Source organism: Cynocephalus volans, chromosome 12 (genome assembly GCF_027409185.1).
Source record: "Cynocephalus volans isolate mCynVol1 chromosome 12, mCynVol1.pri, whole genome shotgun sequence".
In the NCBI taxonomy this organism is placed as follows: domain Eukaryota; kingdom Metazoa; phylum Chordata; class Mammalia; order Dermoptera; family Cynocephalidae; genus Cynocephalus; species Cynocephalus volans.
Window position 1 is genome coordinate 71,413,124 of NC_084471.1, and position 23,113 is coordinate 71,436,236.

The 23,113-nt window shown below is 39.1% G+C and overlaps 1 protein-coding gene and 1 pseudogene across 2 annotated transcripts; one reads left to right on the forward strand and one right to left on the reverse strand.

Moving 5' to 3' along the window:
- Window positions 1-721: 721 nt before the first annotated feature.
- On the reverse strand, window positions 722-14,952 carry LOC134391726 (ERO1-like protein alpha; annotated as a pseudogene).
- ASB8 (ankyrin repeat and SOCS box containing 8) lies at window positions 14,737-23,016 on the forward strand. 2 transcript variants are annotated; one of them, XM_063075354.1, is made up of 4 exons: window positions 14,737-14,832; window positions 17,458-17,621; window positions 19,195-19,299; window positions 21,137-23,016. In XM_063075354.1, exons 2-4 carry the CDS (start codon window positions 17,493-17,495, stop codon window positions 21,767-21,769), a joined length of 867 nt encoding a protein of 288 aa, XP_062931424.1. In that variant the 5' UTR covers window positions 14,737-14,832; window positions 17,458-17,492; the 3' UTR covers window positions 21,770-23,016. The 2 variants fall into 2 exon arrangements, with proteins under 2 accessions (XP_062931424.1, XP_062931423.1); XM_063075353.1 differs by having other exon boundaries at window positions 17,462-17,621.
- The last annotated feature ends 97 nt before the right edge of the window (window positions 23,017-23,113 follow it).

Consider the following 23,113-nt stretch of genomic DNA (forward strand, 5'->3'; position numbering starts at 1 on the left):
GTAATCCAGATATGACCCACAGGCCATAGTTTACTAATCCCTGCTCTATGTGTAGTATGTCTTTTTTATCTGGCTGCTTTTAGAATTTTTTTCTTTATCTTTGGTTTTTAGCAGTTTGATCATGATGTGTCGTGGCATGGTTTTCTTTAAGTTTATTCTGCCTTGATTTCATTGAGCTTTCACATCTGGAAAATTTTTAGCCATTATTTCTTTAAATATTTTTTAATACCATGACTCTTCTGAAACTTCAGTTACATGTATGTTAAACTGCTTGATATGTCACACAGATAACTTTTGCTCTGATTCTTTTTCAATCTTTTTTCTTGCTGTGTTTTGTTACAAATTGTTTATCTTTCTATGCCTTCAAATTCTCTAACCTTGTTTTCTGTAGTCTATAATTTGCTGTCAATTCCTCCTATGAAAATTTTAAATTTCATTCCTTTTTTAAATTTGATAATCCTGATTTTATTTAATATTAAACTTTAAAATCTGCACCACATTGTCAAAGTATTACTTTGACTTACAATAATATTATACATATTTAAACTCAACACAATTACAAAATAAAACTATTTTCTTAAAACAATACAATTCTCCTCTAGTAAAAGTAGCTTTATATAAAAGGTTTGGCTTCAGACTGTCATTGCTACTTATTACTGGATGAAATTCCTCTCTTTGGCCTTCATTGTCCAGAAAAAGGCACCTTTCAGTTCATTTTTTTTTAATGAATAATTTGCAACAAGTTCCTAAAGTTTTCCAATCCTTTCAAACTTGTAGAAATCCTTCCAAATGCATTAAACAATGATACCATTTCTTGTCTAGTTAGATGGAATTCATAACTGGGCCAACTTTCTAGCATGTTTACTATTAATTTCTCTGAAAACAAGATTTTCAGAGCAGTGCCCAAACCCTGAGTCTGAAGCTTCCCCCACAGTCAGCATTTAAACTAACCAACAAAATCCATATTTTTTGAAACGTTTCTATAATGCAACCTACAGTCTACCTTCAGTTTGCTTTTTTTCCTAACCCAAGGGAAAAAATTGAATTCATGAGATATTTCCAGAACTAACTTTTTGTTTTCTGAATCTTGCACTTCATTTCCAGTGAATGGTTGAAAAATCTGGGTGCTCAGCGAACGGTTGCATTTTAGATAAACACCATAATTATATTAAGTAGAAAAAGTACAAGTTCTTGAGCCTTCTTGGACTTTCCCCTTTAGTCAAAATTCCATCAAATCACTGAAGAAATTCCATAACGTGTGTTGCCATTTCTTTTCCAAACAGGTATCTTGTAAAGGCTATCTTGCACTCAAAATGCACATTCATGCTTGCATGTAGTCCAGACATAAATTTATAGAATGCTCTTTTTACAGACAGAGACGTTCTGGACAGCTGTGAAAAGTATTCTGTTTACATTTGCCTTGACAGAGGACAGAATATCTAAAGGTCTTTTAGTTGTCTGTGCCTTGAAAGTTTTCTTCACAGATGATGATAGTTCATGTCTCTCAAGCATTTGGTACCTTATAACCTGTGCAATGCTCAGGATTACAGAGAAATCTATATATTCAGCATCAAGGTACTGTATGTCATCAGCTTCATGGAAGTTGTCTGAAGAGTCATCACACTTGATCCACTGAAGAGCAGCCTTCTGTGTTTCCCCACTTAGATATTCATCCACAGCTCCGAGTTAGTCAACTTGCTCATATTCTTCAGTGAGATTATTGGCATCTTCAGAACACATGCAGCTTGCAGATTTATTTTAAATGATACATTTCTAAGTTGTAAGATGTCTAACATATTTTTATTACTTCTTACACTGAACTTATTTGCTTTATCCTATAAAGTACATAAAATAGTTTCACAAAACCAGTATTAGTACTAACAACAAAATTGCAGAATAAAGTTTAAGTGTTCTTTGCAGTTTCTTTTCTTCTTAGAATATATTCCACTAAGGCAGGACAAACTCTTGAGTTCAAAAGTCGTTTGAAATCTTTCTTTTTGGTTATGTTACCAATGTCATATACATTTAGGTTTATTCATTTCATCTATTTTCAGTTTTAGAGGTTGCTCTTTTTTTCTTTTTGGTTTAATTTACTTTTTGAATATATAAAACAATTGCATAATTCTAAAGTCAAAACTACATAAAAAGGTATACTCAGAGGCATCTCCCTTTCATTCCTATCCCCTGATCCCAGTTCCCCTCTCTACCACATATAGATAACTATTTTTATTAGTTTCTGGATTATCCTTCCAATGCTTCATATTACACAAAATGTAGCTATCACATACACTGTTCTGCACCTTGCTTCACATAATACATTGTGGCAATCATTCCATAGCAATACATACAAATACTCCTCATTATGTTTATAACTCATAGTGCTCTGCTATATACCATAGTTTATTTAACTACTCAACTCCCCACCTGCTGATGAATATATGTAGTATTTCTAGTCTTTTGTCATTAAAAATGCCACAATGAATAACCTTGTGCATATATTATTTAAAATATATGCAGGTGTGCTTTTAGTATAGATTTCTTAAAAATGTGATTTCAGGGTTGAAGGATAAATTCATCTATCTGCGATTTTGCCAGATAGTACCAAATTCCCCTCCTTAGGGGCTGCATCACTCTATACTTCCACCTGTAGTGTATCAGTGTGTTTCTGTCCCCAGAGCTTTGGCAACAAAGTATGTTCTCAACTTTCGGATTTTTGCGAACACAATAAGAAATGCTGTTTCAATGTAATGTAATCTGCCTTTCTTTTTTGAGTGGGTTGAGCATGTTTTACTATACTAAGGGCCACATGAATGAATTTTTATTGGGATCATGTTAAATTTACAAATTCACTTAGTGTATGTCTCTCCTTTGTTGCATCTACTTTTGTGCCTTTGGGGAATATTAAAAAGTTTTACTCATAGATTTTTACATGTTTCTTTTTAACTTTATAGCTAGGAGTTTTGTAATTATGGTTGGATCTTGATGTTCTCTTCCATGTTATTTTGTAATTGGTTCTTCCTTCTGTCTATGAGGCCTATGGACTTCTATATATTGCTTTCATATCCTGCTATTGTACTGAATCATCTTTTTGTTTGCAGTAGTTTTCTATTGATTTGCTTCCATTTTCTAGACACACCATCATATCATCTACAATTCTCATATATCTAATCGCTTTCTCTTGTAAAAATGCATTGCCATTTTTACCATGTTAAATGGTGTAGTAATGGTGAAGATCCTTGTCTTGTCTCAAATACTAGCAGTGAATGGCTCCAGTGTTTTCCCATGAAAATAGTAAGAAGCTGATAAAGCAAGATAGTATGATGTTAAGAAACACTCTTTTATACCTTTTTTGAAAATTATTTTTATTAAGAATACATCTTGAATTTTTCAAATGCTTTTCAAGCATCTATGAAGATAATCACAAGACTTTTCTTCTTAGATATAATAATATTAATTATATTAATAATTTTTTTCTTTTTGTATATTATCCTTTTTTTCAATTTTATTTATATTTATTTTGAGGGGTACAGTGTGTTGTTTCAACATATCTTGCACAATGATTCACTTAGGGTAGATAGCACAGTTTTGTTCCCATTAGTTCACCCCATATCTTTCCCCCACCTCCACACCTCCCAGCGTCTGGTAACCATTATTCTATTCTCTACTTTTTTTTTTTTTTTTTTTTAATACACAAAGCTTAATATTCTTATTGCAAAATAAACTCTTAAAAATGAATTAGAAAAATCTAAGCTGAAATTTGGTGAAGGACATGAGCAGGTAAGTCACACACCCAAAGAAATACACATGGTTAATATGTATCTTCTAGGATCTGGCTGCAGGCAGGGGCAGGGCTGTCCTGGCCCCTATCTCTCAGGATCCCAGGCATTGGGCTGGCTTCTGTAGCTGGCCTGAATGAGCAGCTATTAATAAACTTTCTAACATTGAACCATCTTTGCATTCCCAAAGCAATTTCTACTCAGTCATATGGATTTGATTCCATTTGCTAATATTTTATTTAGTACTTTTGCCTTGATATTCATAAATGAGATTCATCTGTAGTTTTTTGTTTAATCTTTATCAGATTTTAGTTTCAATGTTATATTTATTTGATTAAAAATTGTCAAAGTTGTCCTTTTTCTGTGCTTTGGAATAGAATTGGGATTAGAGGTTGCTATGGGTGGAATGTGTCCCCCCAAAATTAATGTGTTGGAAATTTGATCCCCATTGTAATAGTGTTAAGAGGGCGGGAAATCTCATTATGGTATTTGAAAGGTGGGGCCTTTAAAAGGTGATTAGATCATGAAAACTACGCTCTCATGAAAGGATTAATCCATTCTGGAGTCATGAGTTATCATGGGTGTGGACTGGTGGCTTTGTAAGGAGAGCATAAGAGAGTTCTAGTTATTCTCACCATGTGATACCCTGGTCATCACGGGACTCTTCAGAGACTCCTCACCAAGAAGAAAGCCCTTGCCAGATGCACCCTTGACCATGGACTTCTCAGCCTCTAAAACTGTAAGAAATAAATTTCATTTCTTTACAAATTACCCCGTTTCAGGTATTTTGTTATAAGCAACAGAAAATGAACTAATACAGAGATCTGTAAAGAATTCCATTTTAAACCATCTCGGATACTTTCCGAACAATTTTCTCTTTAATATTGTATTAGTCTGTTTTTGTTGCTTATAACAAAGTACACTGAACTGGGTGATTTATAAAGAGAATGAAATTTATTGCTTACAGTTTCTGAGGCTGAGAAGTCCAAAGTCCATCTGGTGGTGGCAACAGTGACCCAGGGGTCTCACATTACAAAATGGTGGAAGCAGAGAGAGAGAAAGACAGACTCTCCTCTTCTTTTAAAGCCCTCAGAACCATGCCCCTGATCACCATTTTTAATCCATCCACTACAGCACAGTCCTACAACCCAATCACCCCTTCAAGGCCTTACAGTTACCATAATAGGATTTCCCACCCTCTTTACAGTCACAGTTCCTAATACATAAAACTTAGGAGACACAACTCAAGCTTCACGAAGTTTTGGGGGGACATAATTCAATCCACTACAAATATCCTATGCAGTATTTTAGTATTTTAGTTTTCATCACTCAGTATGGTGATACAAATGAGCCATTTATTCATTTTCCTTGGGGAAAATCCCCCACCTTTCTTTACTTGATTTACTTCTAATCCTTCAAGACTTTATTCAGTTATCATCTCCTCTAAAAAGTCTTCTCTGAATTCCCCAGGTTGTGCTGTCTCTTTTCTGGGCTCCTATGGACATTGTTCATTCTACATTATATTGAAATAATCCATTAATGGTATCACTATCTTCCACTAACTGGAAGTTTCTTAAGTATAGAGATCCTGTGATGCCTCCACATCTTAACTTCCAGTGTATAGTGCCAAACACAGTGCCTGACATATAGTAGGAGACTCAATAAATATTTGATGAACTGGTCTTTGATCAGAGCCCCCCAAACATACCTACACATGCCTGTTTCTTCTCCCGTTCCTATCTTTCAATTCATCCAGGGGCTCAGCAAAAATCTAGGAGTCATTTTTGACTATGGTAGTCCTCATCTCCAGCTTGTAGTCAATCACCAAGTCCTATTAATTCTGACATTAAAATATTTTAAATCCACCCACTTCTCACCCTTTCTATGGCCAGCACCCTAATCTAAGACCCTATCATTCCTTGCTTAAATCACTTAAACTGGTGTTTTCCCTTTTTAATCCTTGTCCTGGCCCATTCTTCCTCAGAAAGTCAAAGCAATCCTTTAAAAACACACATATCATCATGTCACTTGTACATAGCCTGTCAATAGCTTCCTATACTTTTGGGACACAGTTCAAAATCCTTAATATGTCTCCCAAGACTGCCTGATCTGGAGACTTCTTTCCTTTCCAGCCTCAACTTGTGCCCTTTACCTCCTTATAATTCTAGCCTCTCTCTTCTTCCAACTTTCTAAACTTTTTCTTTCTCAGGGTCTTTGAATATACCGCTCCATTTGCTGGAAGGCCCACTCCCTGCATCTCCTTCACACCTTTGATCTGGTTATTTCCACCAATTTTCCAAGTCTTTGGTCAGGGAAGCTCTCCTTGCCCTCCCAAACTTAATGAGACCCTCTATTGAATAGCCATTTTACCCTCCACACTTTTTGTCTTAGTCCATTAGGGCTGCTATAACAAATATACCATAATGTGGATAGCTTATAAACAACAGAAATTTATTTCTCATGATTCTGGAGGCTGGGAATTCCATGTTCAAGATGCTGGCAGATTCTATGTCTTGTGAGGGCCCATTTCCTCACAGACAGCCATCTTCTTACTGTACCTTACATGGTGGAAGGAGCCAGGGATCTCTCTGGGGTCTCTTGTATAAGGACACTGTATTACTCCATTTTGTGTTGCTATAACAGAATTCCTGAGACTGGGTAATTACAACTGACAGAAGTTTATTTGGCTTACGATTCTGGGACAGCTACATCTGGCCCAGGCCTCAGGCTGCTTCTACTCATTGAGGAAAGTGGCAGCATGCGGGTACAAGCGGATCACATAGTGAGAGGAAGCAAGAGAGGGAGGGGAGGTGCCAGGGTCTTTTAAACAACCAGCTCTCAAGGGAACTAATAGAGTGAGAACTCACTCACTACCCACCCTCTCCCCAGGGAGAGCATTAATCATTTCATGAGGGATCCACCCCCATAACTTGAAGAGCTTTCAACACTGCCACATTGGGGATCAAATTTCCACATGAATTCTGGGAGGACGATACATCCAAACTCCATTAGACACTAATCCCATTCATGAGGGCTCTGCCCATATGACCTAATCACCTTCCAAAGGCACCACCTGCTAATATCATCACCTTGGGGGTTAGGATTTCAACATATAAATTTTGGGGTAATATAAGCATTCAGTTTATTGCACTTTTACTTTGCAGAACTCATCATAGTTGTATTTAGGCATTCAGGTGACTATCTAATATTCATTTGTCACACTAAACTATAATTTCCTTGGAGTCACGGAATGTGTTTATCTTGTTCTCAGTTGGATCTTCAGCATCTATTGTAACAAACAGCACAGTAATAGGATCTCATAAGTATTTGTTGAATGGCTGGATGAACAAATGAATGAATGAATCAATCAGTCAATCAAAGAAGCAAAGAATCAATGAATGAATAATCAACTTTAGGCAAGAAGGCTGAAGGAGTAAATGATCTGTTCCCCCTCCAGGGGGAGACACACTCCTAAAAATAGCATGGGCAGCAGGCAGTAGAAGATTCTGAGATCTGCCATAACTTGCTTCTCAAGCCCCTGAAATTGATTCAAAGAATTCAATCATCTCTTTGCTAGTAAAAGTCTCTAGCTCAGTCTGGATCACCCAAGGTTAAAAGGCGAATGGTATTTCCTCTGTTAATTTCCCACACTTAGACAGTCTTAAAAACTCTCCTGCTGGAGTTTGTCACTTGAGTCTTGGTTTGCTAGGTAATTTAGCTGTAAATGCCTACATTCTTGGAAAAATAGTATGATGTATATGGAATTTCAATATCATCATTAACATTGTCATTTGTGTGTTCAATTTTTTTCAAAATCCCTCTGGCAGTCTTTCTCTATGAAGACAAATGTTTTAAAATTATTCAGATAGTGAAAAATATTGGTAGCCTGTAGAGCCAAAAAAAAAAAGATAAAATATTGATGAAAAGCTAATTTTTAAACAATAGTAATTCATAAACTTCCCCAAGGCTTGGGGAAAGTTAAAAGGAAAAAGAAAATGAGTTTGAATATTGAGAGCACGTCTGCCTCTGAGCAGTTTCTGAAAGAAGTCCTTGTTTAATCCTGATGGCACATCTTGGGAGACTATCCCTGCTGCACATTAATACTGTTCTTTTCTTTGCTAAATTACTTTCTCTAGTACAAGACCTAAACACATGAAAAGTTTCATGAAGCTTACATGATATTTCCTCTGAATTTCCTTTTCTTTTTCTTTATTCTGGTTCCAAAGCTTCCCTTTCAATTTTTCAATGTCCTGGTCTCTGAGACCTCTCTTTCTGAGGCTCAGGGACCAAGACAAAGAGACATTCCACTCTTCCTGTCTGTGGGAAATCAGTTCACTTCAGTTTAGTTCAGTTTGCATTTATCAGTTACCTATTGCGTGATTGGGACTGTGCTATGTGGGAGGAGGTGAGTGCAGGAAATCTAAGTCTCTGCCCTAGAGGTGCTTACCACCATGTAACTGAGAGGATGAGACATTTTGTAACCTCCTTGAACAAATGTAAAATAATACACAGATGACATAGATAATAATCAATATTTATGTGGTTTACAAAACCACTTTTTCACAAATGTGGTTTAAGTATTGTGAAATTCGCCCTTGGGGTAGGTGTGTTACTCTCATCTTATTGTACAGATCAGTAAACTGAGACTTAGGTAATGTAACTTGCTTAAGCAGGTAAAGTAATTATACATAATCTCAGAACTGGAACTTTGGTCTCTATGATGTCTGCATGACATTACATTGTTTCTAAATATGAGGAATATGCTATGAGTGATAGCCGGAAAAAAACTGATGAAATTAAAAGTAAAGGAAAATACATTATTCTAGTAATGAGGGAAAATTATTTTTCCAACTAGCCTACTAGTTTTAACTTGCATCGTATTTTTCACTCTACTCTGTTAATGTTGACTGATTCCCTCTCTCTCCTTCACTTTTAGTGTATTTCAAATTCCCCTCTGGTTCTTTTTTTTTTGGTGATGAGAGAACTTATTTGAAAGAAGTCCCTTCTTCTTACTTAAGTTACCTTTCTCTGGGTAGGGTGTCAGGGAAATCTGGCCGTCAACATTAGCCAGGTGGCCCCTGAAAGAGAAGGATAATAAGGCCTTTGAGACAGGAGAGTAATTGATGAGTTCTGGCCAGAGGCCAGAAAACTGTTGTGAAAAGCTTCATGTTACCACTTAGAAGTGTTTCCAAGGCAGTATTCCTCTCCTTCAGCACACTGTCACTCTAGAGGAGCCACTCAAAATTAGGAAAGGGTTTGGAGCCAGCAGGTGAAGGAAAGAGTTTTTTACTCCAAAAAGGAGTTGTGCAAAAGCCTATGGATGTTCAGTATCTACAAGGCTCAAAGGGCAAGACACCTGCATCTGTAACATGGGACACCTCCACGGCATCCACCTATGGAATCAGGATACTAAATATGTTGAACAGTGATAGCAGCAATCATTACAAGCAAAACATCAACATCAAATTTCTAGTTCAAGGGGCCGGCCCGCGGCTCACTCGGGAGAGTGTGGTGCTGATAACACCAAGGCCATGGGTTCGGATCCTATATAGGGATGGCCGGTTAGATCACTGGCTGAGCGTGGTGCTGACAACACCAGATGAAGGGTTAAGATCCCCTTACCAGCCATCTTTAAAAAAAAAAGAAAAAGAAAAATTCTAGTTCGAGTTTATGTCAAGGTCTGAAAATAGAAACACCAGTTGTACCATCAATCAACACCATCTAATAAATGCTTCTTGAGTGCAGAACTGGTATTACCAGGGGAGAGAAGAAAAAATAATGATATCAAAGTCTTATGGGAGACACAGCACACTGAGGAAAAAAAAAAGAAAGGAAAAAAAAAAAACTCATTAAATGAAAACATGAAGAACAGAATAACCAACTAAAACTTACAGAGATGGAATCCAGATACTGAATGCAAGATTCATGGGATGTGATCAAAGTACAACTTTATTTCCTGGCTTTTACCATCTTTTAAACATTTTTATTGGGGGTGGTGGTGGTAATCTTCTCCTGCTCCTGGATGGAAAATTGGGCAGATTTCCTGATTTTTTTTAAGTTCACTATTTGATAATGGACAATCCTTTTAGTAACAGACACTTTACATTAAAAAGTCAGTCTCGATTTAGTAATTAGAATGTTCCCAGTCCCAAATGGTAATCAAATACTTTGGTTTTCATTCTCAGGTACTAGTCAGTCCAAGACCACCCGCCCCCCCCCCCCCCCCCGTAATAAGGCCTGCTGGCTGCCTGCCTTCAGCTTTCTCCCCAGTTACCTCCTCTCTCACTAGCTACCTGCTATTTGATCTGCTTGTGTAAAAGCAGGAGAAGGCAGGACAGCTAAGAGGATAGGGCAGTTCTTTTTGGGTAGTATAGGTCTGTACTGTGTCTGGCAGATGGTTAAAGCTGGCTCTTCTTGAATTGTGCTTTTAAAGGTTCTTTGGAGATTCCCATTAGAGACCTCTCACTTGAATTACTTTGGCCTAGACAGATGCAAGTGGTTGCCTGTGACTAGCTCTGTGGATTCTAGGATTCCTGTATTCATCTCTAACTTCTGGCCACTGGGTCCCTCCACATTTCTAGACAGCTCTTTTGAATAGACCAAAGGCAATCCCATGTTGGCTGTCTTCTGTGTGGCCCACATCTGGTCCAGGGAAACATTTACACATTCATCATCCCTGCTGAATCTGGGAGTACAGGCAGATCCCAATGCAGCCCCCTCTATCTACTCTGTGGCTACAGCCCTCTTTAATTTATAGACAAGAGCTGGTACAGTTTTCTGTTTTACAACTATGGGGAACAATTTCCAAGCTCTCTGGTCCCACAGAAGCTCCTTCTTAGGCTTGAGAAGGAAGTAATACCATCACTTCCTCTCCCTTTGGGTGGGAGGAGAATGGGGACTCAACAGCACACACAAATTTCTCCCCAAGAAACCTCTTCACAGACCCTCCCTCCCTACATTCTCTTGGTATCACCATGAAGTAGAACTGTTCTTCAACACTGACTTTGTACATAAAATCTCCATTGAAGTAATAATCTTTAATTGCAATTGACAATGCTCATGTCTGTCTCCCAACCATTAATAACAAAGGACTGTGTCTCTACATCTCTGTTTCTCCCAACATAATTGAGCACAAAGCCCGGAACAAAGTAGGCACTCAGTAAATGTTTGATGAATGGATGAGTACATGGATCTGAAAATAAAAGTTGTTTTGTTGTGCAGTGAATTCTTGGAGACACTTTAAAATAATTTGTATGAATAGCCTGTTTTATCACTCCCTGGGAAACTCCATTCATTTTTTACATTTATAAGATGCTGGTGGTTTTCTAGAATTTATTTACCTTAGCATTTACCAACCAAGAAATTTGAGAGATGAGAAAACACAGCGGTAAAAAAGAATATCTTTTTTCAAAGAAGAGATATTTCAGGTTTTTAGAAAAGTTATGGGAAGCTAAATCAAGCCTTCTCAGAAAAAAAATTTCCCCCAAAGCTGCAGGAACTATGGATATTGTTTGAATACTGTAGTTTGTTTCAAAATCCTAAAGCTACAAAAAACAATTAAGAAACAAAAAATTAGGTTTAAATATTTGGCATAATCTTAATGTATTAAATATAATTGATGGGTATAAGGAATTCATCATACTACTCTCTTTAGTTTTTCTGTATGCTTAAACTTTTTATAATAAAAATAACATTAAAAAATTAATTTTGGGACCCATCACTGTCTTTACTCTGTTTTAGAAAGGAGGCTGTTGCTTTGCCCCCCACGGATTTGTCACCCCACTTCCCCTGGGTGACGGAGCCACAGAGGATTACTCAAAGCCCATCTCTTCTAAGCAGTGAGAAGCCCCGAAGTGGTTAATCTCCCCTGGAACCCTCAGGTGAGAGGCATTCCTTCCTTGGGAAATTAACCACAAATTGGGGTTCTCCTCCTGCATTTATTCTCCAGACCAGGAATTATAGGAAGAGACATAGGTAGGGTTTTTGCTAAGTACTGTTTAACAAGTTTAACAATAGAAGCTGGTAACATTCAGTAAAAACAAGTCAGATGACATTCTCTTAGACAATTAAGTGATCCACCAATAAAAGCTTGATCTAGCAAACATTCCATCTACCTCCAGCACCTTCCCAGTAACTTTACATATCAATCAGTAACTAGTCTGTCTTTGAGCCAGCAACCTTGCTATGTTACAAATCTTTATCTTACACCAGTGACTTTATAGCCTGAGGAGAATTTCTTGTTCTTTGCAAGGTCAATATTTGAAACTGCAAGGCTTTGGAAAACCAGGCCCTGTGAAGTACATTTGCTTTATGAATCCTCTACAGGAGGCACCAGACGAAGCAAAAATGGAACAGAAACTATGTAGACCTTGCCATCTTATTATAACTTTCACAGGTCTCATTAGTATTGTAGTATTATGATAGCCATAAATCTGTTTGCATTTGAACTACAGAGTAAAAATTTTGGAAGCAAGAATTTTTGCTTAGGAATTAGGTGGAATCAGGGCTGACTGGTTTAGCTCAGATGGTTGGAGTGCAGCCTATATAATCCCAAGGTGTCATGGATTCAGATTTCTGTACCAGCTGGAAAAAAAAAGGAATTAGGTGGAATCAGAATTCACAGAAATAGAAGAACATGTACGGATCATTTCAGCTAGTGCTTTCACTTTACAAGTGAGAAACTAATACCCAGAGAAATGGAATGAAATAACTAATCAATTTCAGATCCAAGACAAACCCATAGGTCTTATGTTCTCTAGTCTTATACTCTTTCTAATGCGCTGGTTGGCACATGACATTGAACAAGAGCTGCCAAGTCATGGAACCCAAGAGGAGGGATGGATGCCATCCTTCAGGTGCAGTACTTTCATTTGCTGGATCCTTTGACTCTATCATCTCTGCTGTTTATAGGTAGAGACCTCCTTTTGTTGTGCAGTGACTTCTCAGAGACTGAGCAGTAGACCCACTAAAGCTAGGCTTAGTAAGATGAAGGCTAGAGAGGCAGTCACCAAGCTCACAATAGGTCAGTTGTGTTAAGCTTATGCTCCACTTTGAGAGACAGCAATGTGTGGGGCCAAGGAGAGAGTCATCTTACTAGGTCTAGAGAGAAAATGACTAAGCAGGCCTGGGACCATGGTATCATGGAATGGAATTTATTACATCTCTGCCTCAAACCTTATAATTCCCCAGTCAAATAGAATCCAAGTGGATTCAGGGGAGAATAAACCACTAGGCTATTGATGTGAGTCATGTGGTTCTGGACACAGGGATGGGAGTTTGAGAGGTAATGACTGAAATGAGGTTAGGTCTGGACAAGACATGTACGTGTCTTGATTTTCTCTTCTGTTGGCCAGGAAGGGCTTAGGTTCCCAGAATGCATTTCCCCATTTTGGAGCAGCACTGACTCAGGTATATCTAGTTCCTGTGTTAGGACGTGTAATGTTCTTTAGGGGCCTAATGTATAGATTTCTGGTTAGAAGCAATGGGCACAGAATCAAACTGTTTCCATTCATTGAATAAAAAAATGCCTTACAGTGGCTTGAGGGATGGGGGTAGGGACCTCTAGCCTCCATTGTAATCCCATTCAGGTTCCTTCAAGCTTTCCCAAGTGAATCTAAGAATTAAATAAAAAACAGTGAGATTAATATGTACCTACAAAAAATTAAAAATCTTTAAAATAGAAGAGAAAAAAATTAAAAAGAATGAAACAAAATTTTAAAAAACCCATATATATATATATACACATATATATGTAACTACATCTTCAAGTAAGCCCTCCAAACTCCCTCTCAGAGAGCTGTCCTTAAACCCTTCTTCCACAGAGTTACCAATGACCAAAACAGCCTTTAATCCAGAGTCTAGAAGAGGTAGTTTGTAGACTGAATGTTGCCTGCTTTAAAAAAAATGATTTAAAAAAATTGCCAACATTTGAAATTTGAAATAATGCACTTTTAAAAAAATCTGGATTTCAGCTTCTTTTGAAAAATTGGACAATCTCACCATGGCTCAGTGATAGGAGGTGGGGGACACATTCCTGCATGCAAAATTCCTTTGAGTTTGGAACCCAGAAGAGGCTCATTCCTCCGGCCGGTCATGAGCTTTCAATCACCATCCTTTCACTAACGTACATGAACTGGCTAGATCTTGTTGCTTAGAACAAGCATTGAGGAGTAGGTTCCAGAGCACTTGGTTAAAAAGGCTGCAGCGTGGATGGCAGAATTCAGTCTGCCTGTGTGGGCTGCTTCACTCTTCACCTTGAACCACGATGTGCTGCTGACTTTGAAACACTGGTGCTTTGCACGGAAAGTATGTCACTCAGACTTGTCAGCATCTCTCTGCGTGGGAAAGGTTATTGTCAACATGTACCTCTCTTTTACTCCTCAACATTTCGGATACTATACCTCTTGGGTGCTTGTTTGTCTTTGGTATAGTCCACTTTGAAGACGGGTAGACAATATCAAGGAAGGTTCTAAGGAGGAGCATAGATTCGTTCCAACATTTTGAATAATGCTGGAAGTTCTTTTGTTTGCCAGAGACACTTCTTAACAATTTAGTCTCCTAAGCAACTGAATCAGTGGGGACTTAGTGGAAAAGGCAGTGGTTGGTTTAGCGAGTTTGGGAATAATCTGGGATGAGGTGCCCAGACCCGAAATTAGATAGAGACAGTGGAAGGCAGAGGACAGTGGGATGAACTCACTGCATGCCTGGTCCACGCAGGCGCGGCCATACTGAATTGGCCCGACAGCTAGGGTTCGCGAGCTGTTTTTCCACGGCAGTGCGAGGAACCGAGCCCCAGGGCTGCGGCCCACATTGCGCCTGCGCGCAAATCCTCTGGGCTAGGGGAGAAAGTGACCCACTAACTATGCCTCGGAATGACTGAGACTGCCTCACCAGTCTGCGCAGGCGCGTCCCATTTATGGACGCTGGCCAGTGCGCAGGCGCCTCTCCTTAGTCGGTCTTCTTGTCCAGTAAACAGAGGGGCCCGCTGGCTACAACTTCTGCTTCCGGGTCACGCTTTGACAGCGGCTTTCAAGACCCAGCTCAGTCCGGCGATTCGGTGAGTGCGGTCCTCGGTGCGGGAAGGTCTGCAGCCTGGTTCCCTAGCTCGGGGCACCACGCCCAGTAACGCTTCCTCGACTTCCCGCTGGAGGTCCGCGAGCGCTCGAGGCTGAGCCATCGTTCCGGGCCTTATGGGGGAGATCCGGGCGGGGGTTGGTCCGCGTATGGTGCTTCCTGGAGCAGACTGTGCGACCCCTTTCAGTACCGGCACTGGGAGACCTGCCGGGATGGCTGCGATCTGTTGGGAGCTCGTGCGGAAAATGACACCACACGTCCTTGCATTTCGTGCCCTTGCCTCGCCCCCTGTTCCCCTTGGCGAGACGAAGCTGCCACGAGCCCTCCCGCAGCAGGTGCGGTGGGGTTTGGTGGCGCCTCTGGCTCGGCCGAGGGTCTCCCGAGGAAGCCGAATCCTCACTAGCACCACAGCTGTTGAGTGTCTTCTCTCTTCCACTATGCTTTTAGCTTCCCAATAAAATCCCTTTTGTGTTTTCTCTGGATCCCGTAGCGAAAGAAAACGGGGCGAGGGAGGATTTTCAGCCCCAGCAAAGGAAAGGGCTCACTAGGGGTCAAACCGTGCACGGCCTGCTGTCGGGAGAGAAGTCGAGTTTAGATTTTCTTAATCCTTCCTGTGAATGTTGTCAACCTGCTCCGCAGTTTCACTCCTTTATCGCGAGCTTTGAGGCTGCAGTGGAAGACCACTAGCCATATTCTCAGGAGTTCGTTGCCTGGAGTCTAAGAGCGCCCCGAAAATGAGTATAGACTTTAGTTTCATCATATTATCATGGCCCACAAGCGCTTAACAGAACCACTTCAGTACAAGCCTCCCATTTTACTGCTCTGTTTTCTACTCCGATTTTTGAATCGCTGACGCAAATGCACCTCTGCCTTTCTTCCTCCTTTTTCCTTGCTTACAAAATATAAGATACAGATCTTTATCTCTGAGGAGTTTAGTGGCTATTGGAGAGATTAAAACATATGCCGAATCTAAACTATCTAGAAAATTTCATACAGATTGAAATTTCATAGAGAGACATACATAAGTGTGCAAGCTTATTCATTCATAATAAAGTTGGGGAGAAAATACCCAATTTGAATCATTGATACCTATGAATTGAATATTTTTTACTTGCTTTCTATTAGTAGTGTGTATATATTTAACGTATCTAAATGGCTACTGATTAGCAAAATAGAAACTATTAGAGTTTATAGTATATAATATAATGTATAAAGGGATACTCTATCACAAGAAACAAAAGTTGTATGTTATGAAATGGCCAAAATAATTTTAGGATTTTTCCTTTAGTATTCACCATATAGATAACGTGCTTAATTTTTGCAAGTCTTGAATTTATTAGGATCCAAAGTAATAAGGTTTATGTTGGTTCAACAAATACTTACTGAGGACCTACCACGTGCCAGGCACTATTGAAAAAACACGATCTTTTCCCTCAAGGAGCTCATATTTTAATAAGAACATGGATTCCTAAGCAGTTACACCTAGAGAACTGATACTGCATATTATATTTTCTGTACAGTTTTTGATATGTGCTTTTTCATAGAATTCTCCATGGCTGTAATACCTTATTGGCCATAATTTTAGATGTTACCTGACTAGTACCTCTTATACAGCTGAATCATAGTTGAATTTAAGTATACTGCATTATTTTCTTCTTCCATCCTAGGACTCTCTGTCATGTCAACCAAATGTAGTGCTTTCAACATACATTTCCCCAAATCTATTTCCCAATCATCATGCATAGCCAATCATTAAAAGTTTAGATTTATTTAAAATCTGCTTGTTTTCCTAAAACTGAGAGCATATTTCATTGGTATGAATTTTGTTTTTTTCTTTCTAATTTTGTTTCTGTGAATACATTTATACTTTTGCTTTCCTTTTTTATTTTAGAATATTGCCTCAAATATTTCATATTTTTTTCTGTGCTGAAGACATTTGAAAATATTTCACAGAAGCCTTGTCATTATTAAGATACATGTATTTGTTCCATAGTTTTCTCTCTCTCTTCTCACAGGTAACAGTCACTTCCATACCATTTAGTCATTAAACTAACCAATATTTGTTAAATACCTCATTATTGTGAGATTCTGTGGCTGCCCTCACATGGGTGAAAAAGCAGAAGATGAGGTCCTTGCCTTCCAATTGATTACAATTTAGATAGAGAAACAATATGTACATAACTACTGCAAGGCCAATTTAATAAATAACATAAAAGTCATGCTGATAATAAACACCACAAAAATTCAGAGGAGGAAAAGAATGTTTTGTCGCATCTTCAGCCTTTAAAAATCCCATTCCTTGCCCTAGTCTTATTTGTAAACCACACAGAGCTCCACAGGATTCTTAGTACCTCATAGGGAAATATTGTGCTAAACTAGATCAGAGAATAGGACACAGGTCCTGAAGGTCAGAACGTTTTCATCCAGGTTTACCCGGCTCCCTAAGCAACTATTATAATCGATCCTTATGATTATGAAAAATGACATTAATTAAGCACTGATCTCTTTGAAATCTGCTTTTAGTATTGGAAAGGCCTTAAAGAATGCTAAACTCTAAGGACAGGTGTGCTCAGTGATATTGCATATGCCTAAAACTTCTTTGTTTCAGGCAGTTTGGAGCATGTGAACACACTCTGAGCCTCGATGAGTTCCAGTATGTGGTATATTATGCAGAGCATTCAGAGCAAATACTCTCTCTCAGAGCGCTTAATCCGAACAATCGCTGCCATCCGTTCCTTCCCACATGATAACGTAGAGGACCTCATCAGAGGGGTGAGTGTGCTGTTTTTGACACGAGTCGTTTGGCAGGTGAAATGGGAAAATTCCTGGTAAATCCTAATAGATTACAGATTTGCAGCTTTGACGGAGCATAAGATCAAAAGGAGTTTTTACAACTTCTTAAATGTATTAACTTGATCATTAAAATATATTTTCCCCTGTATTTTGCTTTATTTCCCTTCTCCCTTTCACTTTGTGTATCTGATATTTTTCTTTGTGAAATGTGTTCTGGATAACCCTGGTCTCATGTTCTTTGTAAAATCTCTGGATATGGTGCATATGGAATCTATCGAGCTCAAAGTCTTCTGTACATGTTTACTAAGGGAGGAAGGAGGTGAGGAAAAACAAAGGTCATTTTCAAATCCCTGTGAGCCTTTTTCCATACTTTGGTTATAATAGTTACAAGGAGAGATTTCACTTGCCTTCTATCTTAACAACAGCTACCACTCTAGTTCTGTAAAGGTTTTCAGCTGCTAAAATGCATGGTAATTTTAGATTAGGAAAATACTTTATTTGAAATCTAACCACTGCTCTTCAGTAATTCTGTTATATGACTAGTATTCTAGAAAGTTTTTGATACCCTCTTCTGTATACTATTCCTATTGAAGAGAAGTTACAGTAATTTTTTGATCACTAGAAAATGCATCCAGGTAGATACTTCTGTACATTCTTTCTAACAACTTTAGGATTCTCATTTACAGTCTGGACCTCTGTAGCTGCTTCAGAGCTGTGTGTCATAACTGGAGAAGGAAAAGTCAGTGTTAGCTTGTTCTCAGTAAAAGTGGTGTCAGAAGACTCAGCAGTAAAAACTTTGTCACATTCTAATTCTAGCTCTGTTGCTGAGTCATTCAGTGACTTTGGTCTGACTAATTAATCTCCATCTCCTTTACAGATTTGGAATAGAAGCACCATCAGGGGCTAATTAACAGAGAATGCTGATACTAAGAGGTTACTTTGAAGATGTTTATAAACAAAAATAATGTTAAGATAATCCTACTGTTAGTGGTGGTCATTTGTTGAATGGCAAAAAGAGCATGCCAGTTCTAGCCTCAGCCTGACTGACTTACTTTCCTGACTTTTTCAGAGCATGATGGCTATAGAAAGTGGATTGTTTGTCCATCTTTCCTGCTATAGAAAGTGGATTGTTTGTCCATCTTTCCTGCTATAGAAAGTGGATTGTTTGTCCTTCTTTCCTGCTATAGAAAGTGGATTGTTTGTCCATCTTTCCTGCCAGGTGATAAGGTTTCCACTGCTTTTTCACATAAGGTTATGTCATCAATGATGCCCAGGTAACCATCTGGCAGGCTACCTAATGGAGAAACTTTATAACTTGATCTAAGGAATTGACAGTTCCTTTCCTTCATCTTCAGTATATTTCTTTGGTTTGGACATTGACATTAAATATTATTTATTTAAATAATAGAAATGGAAACCAGGAACCAATGGTATGTTTATAATATAGTCAGAGTTAGAACTCTCTTCCCCCTGGACTGAGTGAGTTCTGAGTCTCGTTCTGCTGGGTGAGCCAGAGCTGAGCACACTGACTGAGGTTTCCTTCTTCCCATAGGGAGCAGATGTGAACTGCACCCATGGTACCCTGAAGCCCTTGCACTGTGCCTGTATGGTGTCAGATGCTGACTGTGTGGAGTTACTCCTGGAAAAAGGAGCTGAGGTAATGTGTTTTAACATTTTCACATTAATGATTCTCTAAAACTTGAGCTTCACATTTTCTTAGAATTTCTCCCCGTCTGTCCTGCATCTATTCCCACCTCCAGTCTGACTTTCTAGCTCATGGCAACATTTGCATAGCCAATATTAAAGCAAAATGTAGTGCTAAATATATAAAATGATCCTAAGGATTTCATTCCTTTGCCTTTCTTCTCCTTAATTTAAGCTGTCTATGGCTCCAGGAAGGAGTTTTATCTCCCTTTTCCCTCCCAGCTTACCTTCTAGGGATTGCTAATATTTCCATTTAATCCTCTCATTGCCCGTTGACTGTCCAGGAGCTATAAATGCAGAGGCCCCTCAACTTTGATTAAATCTAAACCATTTGAGGCCTCCTATCAGAATACTATTCTAATACCACTATCACTGGGAGATAAATATCATAAGGCAATCCCTTCCTCAGGATTGGGCTATTTGTGCTATTTCTGCTCATTAGTTATTTTATGTTTTAGTATGTCTTGTTTCTGTTTTCTTTCTAATGTATCCTAAGATAAAAAAAACAAAGATTAATTTTTGAAAGTAGACCCTTGGCATTGGTGTGAAGCAGCATAGTATAATGAATGATTAAAAGAATCTGGAACCAGATTTCATGGATTCAAATTCCAGCTCAGCCACTTCCACCTGTGTGATCTTGAACACGTTAAACCTTTCTTTGCCTTGGTTTCTCTGTAAAATGGAGATGATAATGGTGTCTTCTTCATAAGGTTGTAAAGTGTTTGGGACACTGGCATATAGTAATTGCTAAGTAAGTGCTTATTAAATAATAAACTAGCATATTTGGCTGTTTGTGAGCAGTCTTTAAGATGCATGTGCTGAGGTACTCATGCAGCTGGTGCACAGCTCCAGACACACTGGTCAGTGAGCCTAAGGGCCGGCCACGCCTTTCTTATCTTAATACAGCCATGGTGTTCTCTACTTGTCATCATCTGTTCCATGACTTTTGTGATTAGAACTGTTTCTTTGTGAGTGACCCTGAAGTGAAAGCCAGTGACTGATGCCAATGGTGAAAGTGAAAATATCCAGGGAAAATTGAGGGGTTTAGCCAAATAAAAGGTTGAACTCACTTAAATGTTTGTTTTGCTTTATTGCAGTTTTTGTGGGAAAATAATATGCTATTTATGAATTTGGGATCTTGAAGTGAAAAATTATAGGTGGTGTTGACTTTCAGCAAGCCAGCTGCTTTTCCAGCATTGGAAGACCTGTGCTCTTCCCTTCACATGCTTTCATCTGGGTTCTCTTGTGAACCCACAGCATATTTTTGTGAAGGGCTGACTTAGATTAACACTTGAGCTTCTCTGTATGATTAAAGACATAGCAAAGCTATATGGGCCGAGCTTTGACCTCATTATTTTTCAATCTGGTTGCCATTTGCCCCAGGATACAGAGTCAGGATAAGTAAAATAATCTAAAACTCTTACTCTAATTGTATATTGAAGCAGCTGTCCAGAACAGTTGCAAAGACTTAGATTTCATTTTTTCCTGTTTTACCCTTACTCTATGGTACAAAGTCTAATGAACAGAGAAATGAACATTGCAGCAAAAACCTAAATAATGCAGGCCGGCTAGTCAATGCACATAACAGTGTTAATTCTTTGGAGACAGTTCTTTTCCTATTTGCTCCTAAGCTCCTGTCATTTCTCCATCTTTGGAATTGCTTGTTGACCCTCTTGTTCAGAGTGCCATGTAACAAAGATACTGGGTAAATACATGCAACCTTCTTTGCTGCTTTCCCACCTCCCTCCCACTAGTCTGTCAACTGTAATATAGTTCCTCCCTTTTTACAGGTGAATGCTCTGGATGGTTACAACCGAACAGCCCTCCACTATGCAGCAGAGAAAGATGAGGCTTGTGTGGAGGTCCTGTTGGAATATGGTGCAAACCCCAATGCACTGGACGGCAACAGAGATACTCCACTTCACTGGGCAGCCTTTAAGAACAATGCTGAGTGTGTGCGAGCTCTCCTAGAGAGTGGGGCCTCTGTCAATGCCCTGGATTACAACAATGATACACCGCTCAGCTGGGCTGCCATGAAGGGAAATCTTGAGAGCGTCAGCATCCTTCTTGATTATGGTGCAGAGGTCAGAGTCATCAACTTAAAAGGCCAGACACCCATCTCCCGCCTGGTGGCTCTGCTAGTCAGGGGACTTGGAACAGAGAAAGAGGATTCTTGCTTTGAGCTTCTCCACAGAGCTGTTGGACACTTTGAATTGAGGAAAAATGGCACCATGCCACGAGAGGTGACCAGAGACCAGCAGCTATGTGAAAAACTGACTGTTCTGTGCTCAGCCCCAGGAACTCTAAAAACACTCTCTCGCTATGCTGTGCGCCATAGCCTGGGACTCCAGTATCTGCCAGATGCAGTGAAGGGCCTTCCACTACCAGCTTCTTTGAAGGAATACCTGTTACTTGTAGAATAGCCTGGAGGAGACATTTGCACCATCCTGCAGGCAACCTTGGGTGAGGCTTTTCCCTGTAGTACTGCCTCTTTGTCATGGAAAACAGAAAAGCAGTTGTTTCTGTTGTGTGGTTTATAGATTTTGAGGCAACATGTCACAACAGTAACCTCCACACCACCTCCCCTCACAAACCAAGCAATCAAACAAAAAAACCCTCACTTTTGTTTTCTGTTCATTGCTTATTTGGCTTTTTATACTGCACCCTGCAAAAGAAGAGTTTCCTTCCCCCACCCCCACTTTTAGGGAAAGAGTCAACGGTGCAACTAAATTTCTGTAGGAATATGGAAAGTATTTAAAGAATGTGTGCCTGGTTTTCGTTTGGGGACATGATTAACGTTCCGGAAGAATCCCTTGTAGAAAACATTTCAATTGATCTGTGAAGAAGTTTAAGAAAATCACAGTTCCAGCTAATGACCACTGTGTCCCAAAAATGAAGATACTACAATCTCAAATGGTATGCAGATTCAGAATTGGGCTGGGTGATACCACTAGAGTGCCATGTCATTGGGCATTCAGAAAGGACTGGCCCCCTTTCCCCTCACCAAAGGAAAAAACAGCCTTTGCCTCTGCCTCTTTGCCATGGGCGTGCCCAAGGGTTACAATAGTTCAGCAATGTTATTTCAGAAAGAGTGTCTTGCTGCTTTCCACATAAAAGAGCTAGCAGGTTCTAAGCAGTCCTAAGAACTCCTAAAAGTCCTGGGAACTTTTCTTCTAATTCTGCTCTTTGTCTTCCTGAAAGCCAGCTTGCTCTGATGGGCTTAGCTGCCTTTTCCCATGGGTCTTCTTCATTCCCTATGGAAAGCTTGCTCTGCTAAGAGTTTGGAATTAGTTTTCTTTCAGTTGTTTTGGAACCTTTGCTTTTTGTTGATCTATGCAAAACATTGGTGGAGGGGTGGAGTTGGGAAGGGAGTGGGGAAAAAGCATATGAACTTCTTTTGAGATGGCCCAACTGCTGAAAAAAGATCTATCTTCGTGAACAATACTTAATTTAAAATGCCCTTACTTTCCATATTCCTAAACTAGATCGAGTTGTTATGGATCTTAGATGATCTGTATGCAAATTTGAAAAACTTTTTTTTTAAAGCTGATTGGAAACTACAAACAAAATGAATGGAATCTGCTGTCACAGCTAATTTGAAAAAGTATGTCTTCTTTTGTCCTTTTGCTGTTTTTTTTTGTTTGTTTGTTTTTGTTTTTTGCACATTTAAAGAGGAAATAAATAGTTCCAAAAGCAAGTTTGGCAATTTCTACTGTTCCTACTTTTCTTCACTACCCCTCCCCCACCCACTTTAGGAAAAGTTCTTC

Bases quoted from the DNA above. Each gene is read 5' to 3' on its own strand.
- ASB8 (XM_063075354.1), top strand. From the start codon at position 17,493: ATGAGTTCCAGTATGTGGTATATTATGCAGAGCATTCAGAGCAAATAC. The intron at 17,622-19,194 runs GTGAGTGTGCTG...TTCTTCCCATAG, and splicing joins TAGAGGACCTCATCAGAGGG to GGAGCAGATGTGAACTGCAC. The intron at 19,300-21,136 runs GTAATGTGTTTT...CCCTTTTTACAG, and splicing joins TCCTGGAAAAAGGAGCTGAG to GTGAATGCTCTGGATGGTTA.